The sequence below is a fragment of the Callorhinus ursinus genome, unplaced genomic scaffold, assembly GCF_003265705.2.
Source record: "Callorhinus ursinus isolate GAN/ISIS: 27379988/994484 unplaced genomic scaffold, GSC_fseal_2.0 scaffold6, whole genome shotgun sequence".
NCBI lineage: Eukaryota > Metazoa > Chordata > Mammalia > Carnivora > Otariidae > Callorhinus > Callorhinus ursinus.
This window is the reverse complement of record NW_027397068.1, coordinates 11,139,375-11,157,897: the sequence shown is the minus strand read 5'-3', so window position 1 is coordinate 11,157,897 and position 18,523 is coordinate 11,139,375. Positions and strand designations below refer to the sequence as shown.

The 18,523-nt window shown below is 41.5% G+C and overlaps 2 protein-coding genes across 3 annotated transcripts in view; both read left to right on the top strand.

Annotated features, from left to right (window-relative positions):
- Window positions 1-12,729, top strand: part of MDN1 (midasin AAA ATPase 1) — a 158,028-nt gene extending 145,299 nt beyond the window's left edge. For both annotated transcript variants that reach the window (XM_073893610.1, XM_025862627.2), the window contains exons 92-102: window positions 437-638; window positions 1,922-2,086; window positions 3,377-3,537; window positions 4,228-4,317; window positions 5,202-5,317; window positions 5,904-6,078; window positions 7,279-7,352; window positions 7,454-7,568; window positions 8,661-8,724; window positions 10,356-10,498; window positions 11,303-12,729. In XM_073893610.1, coding sequence (XP_073749711.1) covers window positions 437-638; window positions 1,922-2,086; window positions 3,377-3,537; window positions 4,228-4,317; window positions 5,202-5,317; window positions 5,904-6,078; window positions 7,279-7,352; window positions 7,454-7,568; window positions 8,661-8,724; window positions 10,356-10,498; window positions 11,303-11,491 — 1,494 coding nt within the window. In that variant the 3' untranslated portion in view covers window positions 11,492-12,729. The remainder of the gene's footprint in view (window positions 1-436; window positions 639-1,921; window positions 2,087-3,376; window positions 3,538-4,227; window positions 4,318-5,201; window positions 5,318-5,903; window positions 6,079-7,278; window positions 7,353-7,453; window positions 7,569-8,660; window positions 8,725-10,355; window positions 10,499-11,302) is intronic.
- A 2,902-nt stretch (window positions 12,730-15,631) lies between these two features.
- On the top strand, window positions 15,632-18,523 carry LYRM2 (LYR motif containing 2). The gene is made up of 3 exons (XM_025862606.2): window positions 15,632-15,792; window positions 16,366-16,506; window positions 16,946-18,523. Exons 1-3 carry the CDS (start codon window positions 15,748-15,750, stop codon window positions 17,024-17,026), a joined length of 267 nt encoding a protein of 88 aa, XP_025718391.1. The 5' UTR covers window positions 15,632-15,747; the 3' UTR covers window positions 17,027-18,523.

Below are 18,523 nucleotides of genomic sequence, written 5' to 3'. Positions count from 1 at the left end.
CAAGAGTCAGATGTTCAACTGACTGAGGCCCCCAGGTGTCCCTAAAACTTAGGGGTTTTTTTGAACGGGGTATAATTCATGAACATGAAATGAAGTTCATATATAAAAAGTAATCCCCTAAAAAGCTTCCATCTTATTCCTGTCTTCAAGCCACGCAAGAGAAGATTGGTGCTACCAGTTTTGTCTTATTTTACACATATTTTCGCATATGTAACTTATGGATGTCTGTTTCTTCCTTGCCTTTAATCCAGATATAAAGTATATCATACGGATCGTTCTATATTTGTGTATAGAGATCTGCCTATTCTTAACAGCTGCATTAAATTCCATTTTTCTGTAGTTGTGCCTCATTTAGTTAACTTGCCCCCTGTGGATGGACATTAGTCGTTTTGCCATTACAGACATAGCTCTAATGAATTTCCACCTATCCCCACAGAGTTTCAAGAGGAAACCTGGACAGGCCGACAATGAACGCTCCATGGGTGATTACAATGAGCATGTGCATAAGCGGCTGAGGACTGTGGATATGGAGAGCCACACTGAGCAGGGGCCAGCCCAACCTGAGGCCCAAGTGGAGGATGCAGATGCGTTTGAGCACATTAAAGAAGGCAGTGACCCTTACGATGCACAGACATACGGTATGGTTCAGGGAAGGCTTCTCCTTTGGTCACTGAGCTCTCTGTGAGAATTTAAGCCGTATGACTGTGTACCCAGCAGATAAGCAAATTCATCTTAGGGATGGGTAATGGCTTTTTTTTTTTTTTTTAACTGTTTTCTCTTTAATAAGAATTATGCAGGAATGCAGTTTGGTTTTGGTATAAAAAAGTATCTGTGGCAAGTGCAAGTGTTCAGGGTTTTGGAGTCTGGTGTAAGTCTTTTACATATCCTTGATAACAGTTTGCCACATCCAAACCTAGTGCTAATCTCAGGGTTTCTGAGTACTGGACATTCCTTCATAGTCACTGTGAGGTCACTCTCTGCAACGGCTAGAGCTGTGAACTAGAAACGCTTGTTTTTCCCATAAGTGAAAAGAGAAAAAAATAATCTCTTGGTGACTTTTTAATGTTTTATTCCTAACATGTAAACTAGTGTTGACAGTATTTATCTATGAGCATCATTTCTTTTGTATCTTCACTTTTTAGAAAAATAAAACAGTAGTAATAATTGCTACCATGAATCGAGCTCTTGCTTTGTACCAAACACTATTCTGAGTCGTTGCTGAATGATCATGAAATTTCTCCAATAATCTTAGGAGCTACAATATTTCCATTTTATAGATGAGCATACTGAGACCAAACAAGTTTAAGAACTTGTCCAAGATCACAGAGCTCATCCTCAACATTGGTTTTTCTGTGTCCTGTGTTATATTCTTTTTTTTTTAAATATTTTATTTATTTACTTGACAGACACAGCGAGAGAGGGAACACAAGCGGGGGGAGTGGGAGAGGGAGAAGCAGGCTCCCCGCTGAGCAGGGAGCCCGATGCGGGGCTCGATCCCAGGACCCTGGGATCATGACCTGAGCCAAAGGCAGACGCTTAACGGCTGAGCCACCCAGGCGCCCCTGCATTATATTCTTAATCATTAGTTTCCACTCATAATTTGGTAATGGAGGATAATTCCATTAACTGCTCTGAGTCATGTGTCTAGCCTGTTTCTTCTGGTTCGGTTTCTTGTAATAGCAGTAAAAACCTAGCTAAGCATCCTATTTTTGTGGTAGAGAATCAGCAGTTACATTAGTAGGTCAGTAGGGCATCCAAGGCACAGAGAAGCCAAGTACCATGTTCATGCCCCATAGCTGGTCAGTAGAGAACCAGCATGAGTAAAATCTTGGAGGCTAAAAATGACAAACCATACCCACTCTTGATTACTTTGTTCTGGGAAGACCTAGGCTCTTTATGTGTCTGTGTGCTCTATTGGCAGATGTGGCCAGCAAGGAGCAGCAGCAGTCCGCAAAGGGTTCCAGCAGGGGTCAGGAGGAGGGGACAGAGGATACCTTCGTGGACACGGAGGAGGAGCAACTCCGGGCAGCAGACATGCAGCACCTAAAGCCGGAGGCGGTCACGTCAGGGACCACAGCGAGCCCTGGTGAGCCCTACAGTGAGCAGATCCCTCCTAAGCTCCCTGACTCAGAAAAGTCACTTCTCGTGTAATGTGGTCTGATCTGGTTGGTTCTTTCCCCGTCCTAACCCACGGAGTAGGTGTTCGTGTACCTGTGATAATTCCACTGTATTTCACTTGGGAGTCAAAAGGTGGAAGAGTGGTGTTGCAGCCACTGTCCTTCAAGGAGACCTCAGAAACCTGAGATTCAGGCAAAATGCCTTCAGTCTTCTTTAAATATGTAGAAAACAAAATAGTACACTGCAGTTATGACCAGAAGAAACACTCTTGATTATTAGAGAAGGGTTTTCAGTTATGTGGAAATATAGAATATTAGCATAAAATGCAGTAAAATATTTAAAGAAATAGAATGGGGAAAATGCATGTGAAAAAGTAACCACGCTTCTTCCATACAGTTCCATTTCAGAGTTGACCAAGTGCTTTTACGAGGCAATATATTAAAAAAAGAAAAAGAGGGGCGCCTGGGTGGCTCAGACAGTTAAGCGTCTGCCTTCGGCTCGGGTCATGATCCCAGGGTCCTGGGATCGAGCCCCACATCTGGCTCCCTGTTGAGCAGGGTGCCTGCTTCTCCCTCTGCCTCTGCCGTGCTGCTTCCCCTGCTTGTATACTCTGTCAAAAATAAATAAAATCTTAAAAAAAAAAAAAGAAAAAGAGATAAACTATGGATTTAACACATTAAAAAATAACCTTATCAGCAGTGGAATAAATGCAAATTCAAAAGAACTTGCCCAACTCAAAAACCTTTTTTTTCCTGCTTTCTTCTTGTCTTCTTGGGTTTTAGAACTGTCAATGCTCAGCTATTGTATGACAGTGGGAATGGCACAACTCTGATGAAAATTCAAAATCCAGACTTTGCCTCTTCCTTACCTTATAGGTTATGGCTTATTATTAATATTTTCTTTGCCTCAGTTTCCTCATAAATAGAATGGAACTATGACTTTAGTTTTTATTTTTATCAAAGTTCTATATGCATGTAGTTTAAAGAATCACACAGTTCTACAAGGCTTATCAGGGTAAATGGGAGTCTCCCCCATTTCCCTTCTTTGCAGAACAGCTGCGTTCGATATCACAGTGGGGAGGTTAGGGGAGTCAGAATTGGCAGTGCCTGACCCAAAGAGAAGGAACCTGTGGAGCCCATATGTGGAAATTTGGTGGGGACTGAAGGAGTGAGGTTTGAGTAATTGTTAGGCAGGCAGTCGTGAAGGGTCAGTCTCTGTAATTTTATGGTAAGTAAAACTCTGTCCTTTATGCAAATAGGCTTTGATGAGATGGAGGTGGAGACCCAAGCTGTTAAAACAGAAGACCAAGATCCCAGGATCAACCTATCACATGAAGAGACAGAGAAGGAGAAACCAGAGAGAAGCCGAGATTCAACCATTCACACAGCCCATCAGTTCCTCATGGACACAGTTTTCCAGGTACAAAAATGTTCACAAATTACTGCTTTAATAAGTTAATAAAATGTAATTATAAACTGCTTTTAAATTTTTGTCTTTAGAACTTCATGGAACATCTGGTTGTTTGGGGTTATCTTATCCTTATCAAAGTTTTCTCAAAACAGATAACACTGTTCCAGCACTTTGTCCCAGCGTCATAGTGGGTGGTCTGTCCTGACCTGACCATGATGGTGGGTCTGGTCCTCCAGTCTCAGGCTGTCACATTTACTCTTCTCATGTCCAGCATCCTTGTGTGAGAAGCCTGTAGGGACAGTTCACAATTTATGCTGATGAAGTAGCGAAAATCTTTGGCATTATTAATGCCTGCATTTTAGGAAGAGCAGATTTAATGGAGTTTTCCCTAGTCGTTTGACTTAATAGCAGTCTCGATTAATCAAAGAACATTTTGATATTAATAGTTTTGTGGGTTTTTTGTTTTTATTTTGCTGGATGGATTTCTTCTAAATGGTAAAATTTCCTTTATCTTGTCTGCAAAATGGGAAGCAGAAGACTAGTTGTCTGGCATCTCCTTATTGTGCCATTAAATTGCTTAAGCTTTGTGTCTTAGGGGTATGTATTTATAGTTCATACTGCTTGGAAGAAGGCAGCCAGTGATAATGAGTTGGTGATTTCAACCTAGGCTGCCTCTTATCTGTGGCTTTTTCTTTTTAGCCCTTTTTAAAAGACATCAGTGAGCTAAGACAGGAGCTGGAGAGACAGCTGGAAATGTGGCAGCCACATGAGTCTGGAGACCCAGAAGAAGTAAGTCACTGGTCTTTTCATAAGATAATCTTGGGTTTTTTTGTTTGTTTCTAAAGATATAGCAAGCTTAACAGGTTCTTAGCACCAATTACCTTTGTAGAAGGGACTGAGTATATGGAGCCTAAGTCTATCCATTGCTTTCTGTGTACGTTGCTGCTCGATATTTAGCTTAATTAAAACAGAAAAGCTGATGTATTTATTTCCTTTAATTTCTATTGTTCACTCTATAATAGATACAGCAGATAGGACAGTGATTGTAAAATGGGTCGAAATGTGTCATCCTCAGAGTAGGCCACCTGGAATGTTGCTGGCTCACTTAATGTGGTAGCATAGATTAACCAGAAGCTTCATTTTTAATTAGGACTCTACATCCTAAATTTACTGTATATGTACATGTTTGTATTTTGTGCCTGCTATCATCATTCCTACTACAGACCTGTATGAGGGCTCTGCCATAGTTGGAGCTTTGTGTCTAGGAAATAATCACACTGTTGAGAGATTTGCACTCGTCACTTTTGCTTTTGAAACATGACCCTGAGAGCCCACAGTTACGTGGCTGGATCATTACCCATTCAGTTTCCTACCCACACAAAGTGCCTTTGTAGGTGGTGAAAATAAAGTGTTGATTTGGTCATAAATTCCATTATTTTCTGCCTTTTTCATCCTTTCTCATTTGGAACTGAGGGTTGTGGTTTTGTTAGAAGAGGAGACATTTTTAAGGACGTGAACAAGCTGGTGGCTTGCTAAGAGAAGCTCTCAAATTAGCTTCTGTTGACAAAGTTCATGTAGGTCGTTTTCTACTGCTCTGTTTCAAGCCTCCTCTTGCTGTAATGACTTTGGCTGGCTCTGACGTTCTCTGGGTAACTTATACTTTATTGTCACAGGAGAAGGCTGCAGCTGAGATGTGGCAGAGTTACCTGGCCTTAACTGCGCCTCTTTCACAACAGTTGTGTGAGCAGCTTCGTCTCATATTAGAGCCTACCCAGGCAGCCAAGCTGAAGTAAGTTTTCTCCACTGGACTCACTCACAGTGCCCTGACAAGATGGCAGGGTCACCTTAACCACTTAAAGTGCTGGCTTGAGGTGGCCATTTGAGCTGCACAGGCATCAATATGTTATTCCATACCCTTTTTCATATTATCTGGAAACACTGAGGTGTCTTTGAAGTTCGGTATTAATGCAGTTCCTTTGATTCGTTAACATCTGATGGGAAAATTGGCTGAGCCTTTGCATGGGTGTATGGGCTTGCTGCACGTGTTACTCACCTAGATCTTTTCAAAGATTTATCCAAACTCATAGTTTCTGAACAGAAAAGAGTCTAAGATTTAATCAGTGCAAACATATTTTTCTAATTTTTAAAGTGTGTCTTAGCTTACCTAGAAGGACCTAATTATTATTGCCACATACATATCCAGTTTTTCTGGCTGCCCTCAAGTCTCATTTGACAGTGACACGTGAGTGTGCCGGGTTACTGGTTATTTGGTATTTTTGGTTATAAGGTATGACAATGGATTCTATTTTTAAAAAAATTATCAGAGGATGAGCTGTTGTTAACTAATCTTGACCCCATTTGGATAAATTTAATAGAGGAGACTATCGAACCGGGAAGCGGCTAAATATGCGGAAGGTCATTCCATACATTGCTAGTCAATTTCGGAAAGACAAGATTTGGCTTCGAAGGACCAAGCCCAGTAAACGCCAGTATCAGATTTGTTTGGCCATCGATGACTCTTCTAGTATGGTGGACAACCATACCAAACAGGTAAGGAAGCACTGAGCTAATTTGATGAGTAATTGACACCAAGCCATGCTCCATGGCCACCAAAAATATGTTCTGGCAAAAAGCACTTTGAAATACCAAGTACTGTTCTGAGAATGTGATACCATGTTTGAGAAGACCTAAAATTTTTAAAAGAAGTCAAAAGGGCAGTTTCAGGATGTCTCAAATAATTAGGTCCCGTCCTGTTGGAGGCCTTTTAAGTTGTTTTGTTTTTCAGCCTTGCTGTGCTCTAGCTGCAGCAGAGTAACTCTGACAATGTTTGTTTTCCACAAAATGCAATGTTCTGTTAAACTATTTTTTTACGATCTTGTACAACCTATCTGAATATTATTGATTTTTAAAGGGTTCAGTGTACATCTTTTTAAGTCTGAAATTATCTGGAGTTAGTGCTCTGTTAGTATTCACAAGACTTAAGAGCCTGAATGGAATTACTTAGGCTACCACCGTTATGACCACTGAAGAGGGATGTGTTTGCAGTGATGCTATTACCTAGTATGAACCAATGAGCAACCTAAACCTCTACATGTGCTTGGTTGGAAAAAGTTAGAGAGTGACCTCTGAACTCAGGTTCAGGTCCAAGCTCCTCACTTTTTACCTCACGATGTTGACCAATTTATTTACTTCTTATGTATCAGTTTCATCTTCTGAAAAATGAGAATTATAACAGTACTTCATACAGAATTGTGAAAATTAAATGAGTTTAATTCAGTTTAATGCCTAGCACTTGATATGTGTTCAGTAGATGTTAGTTGCTACAAGTATCATCTTTTAATGAAATTTAAATTCTAAAACTATATTGTCATTTACGTATGGGTTAAAATAAATTGATTTTTAAAATTTTTTACCCATAAGAGATTGCTTTTTATGTAGTGTTCCCCTCTCCCCCCCGGGAAAACTTCTAAAAATTTTAGGGACCAAATCTCCTAGGATCACTTTTATTAGATGATGTCTAGAGCAGACCTTTGCTACTAGTGTAATGGATTCTGGGTTTCAGGATGTGTAGTATTAGCGAGGGTCTAGGGCCACCATGGCCTCTGGGTTGATTGTGAATAGCCATGTTGATGTTCCCTGTGGGTCATGCAAAAATAACATTTTCGTGGCACTCTTGGTATAAAAAAGGTTGAGAGGCACTGATCTAGAGGATATTTTGATTCCTTCAACCCTTAACTTTGTATTTCATAGCTGGCATTTGAATCTTTGGCGGTGATTGGAAATGCTCTAACCCTCCTGGAAGTGGGTCAGATTGCCGTGTGCAGGTAAGGGTGCCTTCAAATCCCAGTGGGAAAAATCAGCCTCCTTTTGTTATGTTGATCACACAAAAATTAACTCCCATTGTATTTGGTTTTTCTCTCTCTAGTTTTGGAGAGTCCGTAAAGCTGTTACATCCATTCCATGAACAGTTCAGTGATTCCTCAGGGTCCAAGATTCTGCGACTCTGTAAATTCCAACAAAAGAAAACCAAGATTGCTCAGGTATGCTGACAACATCAGTGTCCTCTGCACAGTCATTCTTAAGCAAGTGTGGGAGAGACATAATTTTTATTTTTTAACTTAAAATAATTTTTTTAAAAGATTTTATTCATTTGAGAGCGAGAGAGAGCACGAGTTGGGGGAAGGGGCAGAGGGAGAGGGAAAGGAAGAAGCAGGCTCCCTGCTGAGTAGGGAGCTTGGGTTCCTTCGGGACTCAATCCCAGGACCCCCCAGGATCATGACCTGAGCTGAAGGCAGACACTTAACCGACTTAGCCACACAGGTGCCCCAGAGACATAATTTTTAGCACTCTTTCCTCCCCAGTATGATTTTAGGACAGGTAAAATTTCCAGTGGAGAATAGTTCTAAACTTCAGCCTAAGACACCACTGGAATAGAAACTTCCTTGGCACCCATTAGCAAACAGGTATGACTTATTTCTCCGTTCCTCAAAGATGAACAGTGTGTCACTAATTTTTCTGGCTCCCTAATTTTTGACAGATTTGGAACTTGTGCAAAAATAAACCATCTTCCCGTACCCATCATTGGGCCAATTTTTCTCTGCCATTTAATTTAGCCTAGAGAAGAAAGGATATAAAATACAGCCAGTGACTTGCTCAGGATGACATCAGTTCAAAACACAGCATAGGATGATAATTCTGTCCTCTTCATGTCTGCCCTGATTTAGCCCACTTTCTTTATACTACACTAGACATTTTGTGTTTTCTTGCCTTTTTCTGCTCAGTTGTTTTCTTCTGCAAGAAGATAGCTGTTTTATTTCGGGGCATTACTGATGTCTTCTCTTTACCCCGGGGGAAGTATGTCTTTTCCTCTTGGGTGTGTTACGGAACACTAGTGGTGTGTGTGGCAGAGACGCAGGTCTGTGCTTCAGGGCGCCAGCACCCAAGGATAGATGCCAACAGGGCAAGGATCGTCCCTGCCTTGTACAGGCGGCTGGAAGGGGCCGTGTCATTGCCTCTAGATCTGAGAAGCTTATTTGATCATCACTTAAGAGCCAGGAGTAATTTCAGTCTCCATGACAATGGGAAGAGAGTTTCAGTAGTTTAATAACGGCCTGTCTCTGGTTCTGGTTTAGTTTCTTGAGTCCGTGGCCAGCATGTTTGCAGCTGCTGAGCAGCCCTCACACAACGCCAGTCCAGGTGAGCTGCGCTTTTTTGTCTTTATCAACACAATGCCTTTCTGTTGTGTGCATTCACAAGCTGCTTCCTTCAACCCACCGTACCCATGACCGTCTTTTTTAGAGTGTATGCTCTCTTGGAAAAGGTAAGCAGGAGCTGGAGAGGTGTGGGCACTCATTGTGTACTCAACCATTTATCCATTCAGAAATTTTTATTGAACCCATACCCATGGGGCTTATAACCAATGGAGGAATAGATAGGAAAGAACTACAGTTGACCTTGAACAATGTGGTGGTGGGCAGGGGGGCGGTTAGGAGCACCAACGCCATACACAGTTGAAAATCCATATATGACTTTGACCCCTCAAAAACTTAGCTACTAATAGCCTACTGTTGACTGGAAGCCTTTACTGATAACATACAGAGTTAATTAGCAATTGTGCATATCATGTGTATTTTATACTGTATTCTTACAATAAAACTAGAGAAAAAAAAACATGAGGAAATCATAGGGAAGAGAAAATATACATGCAGTACTATTACAGTAAGATCTCTGCATATAAATGGGCCTACTCACACGGTACTGACCCGTGTTGTTCAAGGGTCAACTCTTCTTTGTTATGAACTAGTATATACTTAGAGTTCAGAGTTGTGAAGAAGGAGCAAGGTGTATAGAACTTAGTATTAAGAACATTCTGTAATATTTTAATGACAGAAGCAGAGGAGGACATAATTCAGAAACCAGCTAATACAACGATGATTGATTTAGGGCTTGAAACACACCAATTCTTTCAGCTCTTTCTGAAATCTCTCAGTCGTGATTATATCATGGAGAAGCTTCTTGTTTGCAGCAAGTCTTTAACACCTCTCAATACTTGCTGAACTTCCTTCACAGAGAAAGAGGCCTGCCCTCAAGCACTATAGTCTTTCACTGGAAACACTAGAGTTAATTCTTTTTTTTTAAGAGTTAAAACTTTTTAAACGCTTTTATTCATGATTTATTTTAATGGCCCCTCCACTTAAGTTTTCATTTAAATGCAAAGAGGAGAAAAATACACAAGTTAGTTAAAAGAAATTTGGAAAACCCAGTTCCAGGTTTCTGATTTGGGCACTTTCTTCTAATGGCCTACTCAGTACCGCCATCTTTTTTTTTTTTTTTTTGAGTGAGTGCAAGAGGCAGAGGGAGGGGGAAGGAGTCATAAGCAGGCTCCACATCCAGCACAGAACCCAATGTGGGGTTCAATCTCACGACCCCGAGATGATGACCTGATCTGAAATCAAGAGTTGGATCCCTAATCGACTGAGCCACCCAGGCACCCCTCAATACTGCTATTTTTATACTTTATAGCCATAAATGTTTTACTTCTCATATGCTGCTATACAATGAAATTGATCTAATGTGACAGGGAAATTGCTTTATTGACAGAAGCTTCATATGCCTTTTTGCAGCCTTTATGTCCGACTGGGGCATCTGAAGTAATAGACTTAGACGTCCCTTTTGCTTATATCCAGAATTCATCAGTTTCAGACATCTGTTTGGTTAATGATACAGAGAAAGCTTACACTAACTTGTCTTCACGTAGGTCTGAGTTGTTAAAAGTGCGATTTCCGTTTTGTCCCCTTCTTCCTCTCCTGCTGTATGTTCCGCTGTAGAAACCGCACAGCTCCTCCTGGTGGTCTCTGATGGACGTGGCCTTTTCCTCGAGGGCAAAGACAGAGTCCTGGCGGCAGTCCAGGCCGCCCGGAACGCTAACATCTTTGTCATTTTTGTTGTATTGGACAATCCCAGTTCCCGCGTGAGTGATTACTAAAAGTTGGGATTCCCTTCAACCTGTTCTGTCTGAAATATGGCCTAGGTCACACCATCATAACTCCTACTAATGTTCTGTCAGACACTGTTTTAGGCACTTTGTATTAGTTTTTTGTGAATAACCCAGTGAGGTAAGGATCATCATTCCCACTTTACAGTGAAGGACAGAAATACAGGTTACAGGTAATGAGTAGGAAAGCCAGAATTTCAGACAGATTTCGGAGACCACCCTCCTAACCACCAGGTGTGCCAACTCCTCCCTCATGGGTCATCCTTTCCCTCTGCACTGTGTCCTTGCAGGCACTGCAGCCTTGATACTGGGCCTTGTCCACTTGAAACTGCAGACCGGCCTCTCCCAGTTCTTTGTACCCTAGCAGTGCCCTTCTCGGAGCAGGAGGCAGGGGCTGCTAAGTGAAAGATGCCCACAGGGCAGTTCTGTTCCAGGGACAGCACTGTCTCTGCAAGTCACACTACGGCCTGGACAACAAGTTTGGAAGACTGAATTACTCCAAGTAGAAAATGAGAGAATATCCTTATAGGAAAATTGGATTTTCTTGTCTGCCCTTCTCCCTCCCTTTCAGTGTCTATTTTCCTGGAAAGGGTGCTCAGAAAGAGATTTGCCTCCTCAGTAAGAGTTCTGAAAACTGTTCCTTAGTAATAAAAGCTAATTTTATATGTAGGAGTTTGATATAGGAGATCTAAAGATTGTTAGTGAAAGAGATCAGGGAAGAGCTAGCCAAGGATACTGGTTTGGTTTTTCTTTTTATATCAAAATGTTTTCTGTCGACAGGATTCTATCTTGGACATTAAAGTACCAATATTTAAAGGACCTGGAGAGATGCCCGAAATCCGATCCTACATGGAAGAGTTCCCATTCCCATTCTATATCATTCTTCGCGATGTGAATGCGCTCCCCGAGACGCTCAGCGATGCTCTGAGACAGTGGTTTGAGTTGGTGGCAGCCTCCGACCACGCGTAGGGAAGGAACACAGTAAACCATGGTCAGACCGTGGCACCTCGGGCCAGGTGCTCCCTGTTTTGGACAAGTGCTTCTGCAGTCCCAGCTCTAAAATGTTTTTATCTTAGATCTGATTTATAAAAATTCACCTAATAGCTACAGAAAGTTTGTATTACAGTGTACATTTTAGTTTACAATGTGCTTTCAGAGCTAGAGAAAGCCTGGGGCTCCCTGCTTTGCCTGGGCTCCAGCTGTCACAAACCTAGGGCAGCAAAGGAACAGCAGTAGCAGGTGTCTGGCCTTGGAAGGCCCGGCCTACGAGGAGGCCTGGGCCCGGCTGCCTTTTCCCTTCGCAGGAGCCCTGGACACCTACCTGGAGAAGTGGCTAGGAGAGAATAAGACTGTCCCAGGCCTTTGGACAAAGGACTAAAGGCAGCTGCCCTTTTGACCCTGCTTTAAGTCTCCACCTTGCCAAGCCCACAGTGTGTATCCATATGCTGTCAAGAGACTGAATAGCCGCTTTCGAGAGTCCCCAAGTGTGTGTGTTTTTTCATTGCGCTTCAGGTGATGGTAACTGCCTTCTCTTTGAGGATAGGAAGGTTGGGGTATATGTGGTCTTAACAAAGCAACCAGATGTCATGGGAGCCCAGGTAATAGGAAAAATGACCCCTGGATGGAATAAAAATGAAGTGGTTTTTCTGTGTCGTCCTTCACATTTGCTGCTTCAGGAGACTATGCAATGATGGAAAGCTGATTTTTTCCTTTGGTTATTTCATTCTTTCTGTGCCACAGTCCCTGCTGTTTTTTTTTTTTTTTCCTTAACAATTAAGGGGAAGAATCATTCCTCCACTGCTTTTAAGCTGGACTGAGCCAGTCCCATTTTGGAAAAGAAATGCTGTGTTTAGAAAAACTAAGCAGCTACATTTTTTTTTCCCCCAGTCAAAATACATCAATGGTTTTTAGATGGTTTTTACTTGGTCAGAAAGCACTGCTTGAATACTTGAAATTGTGTGCTGTGTTCTATTTGTCAGAATGTTCTTTTGTAGACAACATGCCATGATGTAATTGTCTATCTCCACATCTGTTTTCAAGTTACACTGTGAAGTTTGCCACACTTTTGAGGTGGTCATCAAAGACACAGATTGCTTGTTCTTTAACCAAGTGTCCTAAAGCATGTACCTAAGGTTATATCATTTTTTATTCTAAAAAGCTATGCAGGTTATATTCTGATTATTAAACGTATACCACTGTTGATAGAATTTGTGAGCATTCTTAATGGAACATGACAGGTGTATAAAAGGTATGCCAGGGGAACGATCTTGTCTGCTCCATCAGTCGGCTATCCCTGGCTTATGCCGTGTTGCCAGGGCCTACACAAGTTCAGTGGCTTACTGCCATAAGGGTTTCTCATTTGTGTCTTACGTCCACAGTGGGTGAGCTGCCGCATGCTGGCCTGGTGGCAGAGGAAAGAGTAAGTGGGTGAAAAACACAATGACTCGTAAAGATTTTGCTCCAGATGACATGTTTGTTCCACTCATTTCATTGGTCGTAGCCCTCTGATGGGTTGGGTAGGGAAAGACACCACCATTCTGACCAAGATGTGATCTATCATCTACCTTTGAAATTGTACCATGTAAGCTGGAGCTTCCCAGCTGGTACCCAAAAATCCCCTTTTCAGCTTGTGCTGTGATGGGAAAAGGGTTGGGAAGCATGGAAGCAGTCCCAGGAGACCTAGGAGGAACTGTGCTAGGGGTGGGGTAAGAAGCAGGACACACCTGAGTCACGAAGGGAGTCACTAAGGGTAGGCTTGCTCTCCTTTGGAGCTCAAACTCTAGAGCTGCCTTACTTTGTCTTCATCCAAACACCAATCTTGTCCGGTCTTTCAGACATTTATTTTATCCTGTCTTCCGCTCTGCTTGTGCTGCAGCTGGAGCGTTTTTAATCTGTAGTCTGGACTGCTTTGGTGGTATCCTAGACAAGTCACTTTAGAGCTCCCTCTTGTGAAGAGATCCCTCTGGTGAAGAAGGTTATTACTCTCCTGTGTCTTCTCCCAGAATGCCCATACCACTAGCTGATCTGGTCACAGCAAACCAGAGGTCCTAGAATCTACCAGTGTTCTGTATATTCTTTGGAATTTTCTTACCTAATGTGCCCTTCTGGAAACACCTACCTAGTAGATGAGCCCTCAGATATGTCTCCCTGTCTTAGGTCTTCCTGCCCAAAGTGGGAGCCTGACTCATGACAGTGTTACTGTGTCTAACATGAGTGAGTGTTTCTGGATGGGAAGAACTAGTATAAAAATCTATAAATTAATGTGAAAAGACAACACTATCAATTTTAATAAAGATCTTATGATTTGGAGGGAAAGGATACAAAAAGATTCTCAAACTACAGGGTGTTAGTCCTGCCAAACAATAAAATGTACTAGTCTTACATGAAATAATCCCGAACAATTTGTTCAGACACTAAAAAAATTTACCATATGGGCATCAAAGCCCAAGAAGGATTTAATGGTGTCAAAATTATAGTTTAGCAATTGGAAAAAAGAGAGCCATCCACATCAAGCCATAAAGCAAACTAGGTGGAATAAATACTTTAAAAAGTTAACAATGAAGACATAATGTAGAATTGCAAAGCTCTAAAGGGGAGAAAATGAAATTGAAAAGCCTCAAAAGAAAAATACATGACTATATAGAGACTTCTTAAAGTTATATAAACAAATTTTTTAAAGAACAGGCAAACAAGCCATATAAATTTAGTATAAAAACCTTGTTGATCACCATAAATGGACCAGTGATGACAATTCATAAAATAAGTGGCAAGGGATATTTCACTAATTTTTATAAGAAGAAAATGAACTGCTATTGCCAATTAGACAAAACTTCAAAAAGTAGTCATAGTTCGCATCACCCATACAATGCCTGGTAGTGTTCAAGAAAGCTAGGCATTGGAGCATATGTGGCAGGTCCTGTTTTCAGTGCATCACATACAATGCAACTCTGAGGTAGATCCTGTTTCACTTTACAGATGAGGAAGGAGGCCAGGAGAGATGAAGTTGCCAAAAGAACACAGTTAGGAAAAGGGAGCACCAAAGGATTCCAGCAAGTGAGGCAATCAGGTAAATGCTCAGTAAATGGGTAACCAAATGAACATTTTTGACTGTATTTTAATTCAGAACCATTCTATTTGACGAAATATAGTAAAGATTCAGCAACCCTACTTGCATAACTTTAGGACATGTGTGTGTTGGGAAGATAAAACAATAGGAAATAAAAGCTTAAGTTGTAGGGACATTCAGTTCCTCATTCTTAGTGATACAAAATTGTTATAACTCCAATGGAGCAGCCATTTAAAACGTCATAAGAATATGTGAAAATTAATAAAGGGAGACTTCACTGAAGTAGAGTCGGGAGGCTAGAAAGGAAAGCTGGGCCACTCAATGTCACTCCCAGGAAGAGTGGTCAATAACAGACTCCCAACAGAAGCACCAATTATAGACCCCAACAGAAGGCCAGCAGGAAAGAATCATCAATTACAGGACCCAAGGGGGTAAAAGATGGGAGAGGCGCAATGTGCAAGAAATCAACTACCCTTGCAACTCCGTGAAAAATCTTGCTTTTTCCCCAGTGGACTTTTCATAACGACCCCTCTCAACTTCCATCTCTGTAAAATAAGTTCCTGTCCTTTATTGGACTTGCCGGCAGTTTTGCCATAGCTTGCAGGTCCCCAAATGCAATTCTCTATTCCCAAATAGACCCACTTATGCTGGTAAAATAACCTTACATTTAAGATGAACGTAACTAATGGCAACCATGGAAGATGCCACCATGGGGAAAATGGTTGCAAACAGAAAAGACCAGGATGAAAACAAAAGACGAACAGGACACAAACATTAAAATTAAAGTTAACATTTAAATTTTTATTTCTAACTACACATTTAAAAAGCCAACAGGAATACACAAATAATTTCACCCCTCACAAAGCTAACCACAGTGCCAGGAACTGTGCCAGTTGCCTTACCACTCCTCCTATCACAGCTATTTGTGACGCAAGAACTGCTATCCCCTCGCACCCCTAAGAAAATATATTCTAGGATAAAATTGCCCAAGGCTTTATAGCTCATTACTGGTTCCAACTAGACTGCGGGGGATTCGGCGGCCAAGTGTAAGCCGCGAACCATCTCCCAGGAAACCGAGCTCGCCCTGCCCCCTGGTTACGCCCCCACTTCCGCTCCTGCGCACTGGAGCTCTTGGGGGGACCGAGGCTACCTGAAGGAAATGGCGACTTCCCGCTTACCACCGGCGACGCTAACGCTAAAGCAGGTAGTGCCGTTTTCGCCAGCCTTTCCAGGATCTGATCTCAATTATCCATCACTCCCTCCACCCCGCCCTGCGGAGTGCGTCGCGGGGGCGGGACTTCCTGATGCGGAAGCCGGCGGTGGGGTTGGGGAGGAGGGGCCGGGGAGGAGGGGGCTGCCCTCTGGCCCTGGGCTCGTGAGGCGGGCGGGCTCTGGGTCTCTTTGGAACTTAAATGCCTTGGCCACGGTGAAGACTGTTATGTCTGTCGTACTGAGCTATGGTAAAGAGTGAGATTGCCAAAGAATTTTAACTGCATTGGTTTAAAAAAAAAAAGTACTGTAGTTACAGCCTATAGTAACTGGTAGTTCTTTTTCTGCTCATTGGTCATCTCTTAATGTTACGGGGTTCTTAAGGTTTGACAAAGGAGTAAGCAGACAGCCCAAATACACTTTTTGCCTTTTTCTTAAAAGAGAAGTTCTTTGTCCTTTTCAAAATTGAGGACCAAAGAGAAGTCATCTATTTAGTAGATTCCTAAAGTAAAGCCCTCTGGGCTGTAGATTTTGCAGTTGTAATTGACATTTCTCCTCCCCTCTACAGTTCATGAGAAGGCAACAAGTTCTCCTTCTCTACAGAAGGATTTTGCAAGCAATTCGGGAAGTTCCAAATGATTCTGATCGAAAATACCTGAAGGACTGGGCAAGGGAAGAATTCAGAAGAAACAAAAGTGCCACCCAAGAGGTGAGAAGAAGATCATGGTGAGGACAGGCCCTGACCATTTTGTTGTTTTTTTTTTTAAGTTTAACAGACATTTTGGAATATAAGGATCATGGAGATGTACATACATCTGGATCATTCCTTTAATGTTACCAATTTTCCACTCAAATGATAATTGAAATTTTATAATCTTTACAGTAGCATCACCTGACTTTTCTGTTAAACCATATATACACACACATGAAAAGATTATAAATAGGACAGCATGATGGTTTGGGAAGTATGACGACTGGGGTTTACAAAACATGTCAGACACTGTGCACCCTCAGTTGTCAGTTTGGGGCTTTCCTAATACACGGTGGTTCCAATTCTCAGTGTTGGTCCCTGAATAATAAATGAAATGATAGAGCTGTACCTTGTTTAACCAAGTAAAACAGTGACCAACTTTCACTTTCTTCTACAGGATACAATCCGGATGATGATTACTCAAGGCAATATGCAGCTCAAAGAGTTAGAAAAAACCCTTGCTTTGGCAAAATCTTAACTATAGCATTATTCTGAAAGACTTTCAAAGTTTCCATGTGTATTATTGAGCTAATTAGACTCAATGATGGGCAGCCTAAAAGCAAGTCAAACTGTACAGTACTTGGGAAAATGTCAGAACATGGAGCATGGCATGTCAAAGCAAACGAAAGCACATCAGAACAATTGCCTTAACACTGAAAAACACACCCTGCATTTTGAAAATGTTTTTGGATGTGTCAGTTCAAGCAGCAAAAACCAGTACAAGTGGCCAGCACTTAAGATGCTCAACACCATTAACCCTCTGGGAAATGCAAATTAAAACCACACTGAAACAGTACCATATCCACTGGAATAACTATAATTAAAAACAGTTAAGCAAATGTTGGTAAAGATGTAGAGAAACTGAACCCCTCATACATGCTGTGGGAATATCAAATGGCACAGCCACTTGGAAAACAGACTGTCAGTTGCTTAAAAGATTCAGTTACCAAACAGTTCAGCAGTTTCCTCCTAGGTTTGTAACCAAGAGAACTGAAAATCTTTCTATAAGAAAACTTGTACAGGAATATTCATAGCAGCATTATTCATAATAGCCAAGAAGTAGAAGCAATCCAAATACCCATCTGATAAATGATTAAATAAGATGTGTGTGGAATATTATCTAGCAATAAAAAGGAATGAAGTACTGATACATGGATGTACCAGAGACCAGTCACAAAAGATCACATATTATAGGATTTCATTTATATGAAGTATCTAAAATAGGAAGAAAGAGGTGGGTTTCCCAGGGTGTGGATAGCATGGAAAGTAATTGCAAATGGACATGGGATTTCTTTTCTGGGTAATGAAAACATTCTAAAAGTTGGGGGTGTCGGTTGCACAACTCTGAATATACTAAAGTCCGTTGAATCATATATTTTGCATGTGTGATACTTGAATTATACTTCAGTAAAGGTTTTACTGATTTTTTTGCTGATAAAGAATTGACATATAATACTGCGTAAATCACTATTTTAAGAAATCGTATGAGATATATGGATGTATACTGACCTCAGAAGATACCCTGGACCTTTCTTGAAAAAAAATCCTTCTGCATTCCTGATGGTTGTTGAGGTAGTTTCTTCAGATGTGTCATGATCCAGTAGTCCAAGGATTCTCTGAAAAGACCACCACCGGTAATACAGATCTTTGTTGGAAAGAGGAGAGACAGAAGCTTAATGAACACATTGAGGAACTTACCAAAAAGAAGAGGCAACGTCTGGATGAAACTAATGCAATTACCTTAGCATCCACATAGAAAGAAGTGAAACCATCAGGGAAGATCCTTGGTGCATTAGGTTCTCTTCCAGTGACAGGAGGAAAGAGTTTGAAGAATACATTGAAGATGAGAAGTTGACTTGACACTCCAACCAAATGTGTAACAATTACTTTAGTGAAAGTGAAAGCTTATGGAAGAGGTGGGATCGGCGGTCCTATAGACAGATGTCCTCTGTTCTTTTACAGAACAGACCTAAAA

Coding starts and splice junctions, on each gene's coding strand:
- LYRM2 (XM_025862606.2), top strand. CDS start 15,748: ATGGCGACTTCCCGCTTACCACCGGCGACGCTAACGCTAAAGCAG. Junction 15,793..16,365: donor CGACGCTAACGCTAAAGCAG/GTAGTGCCGTTT, acceptor TCCCCTCTACAG/TTCATGAGAAGGCAACAAGT. Junction 16,507..16,945: donor ACAAAAGTGCCACCCAAGAG/GTGAGAAGAAGA, acceptor TTTCTTCTACAG/GATACAATCCGGATGATGAT.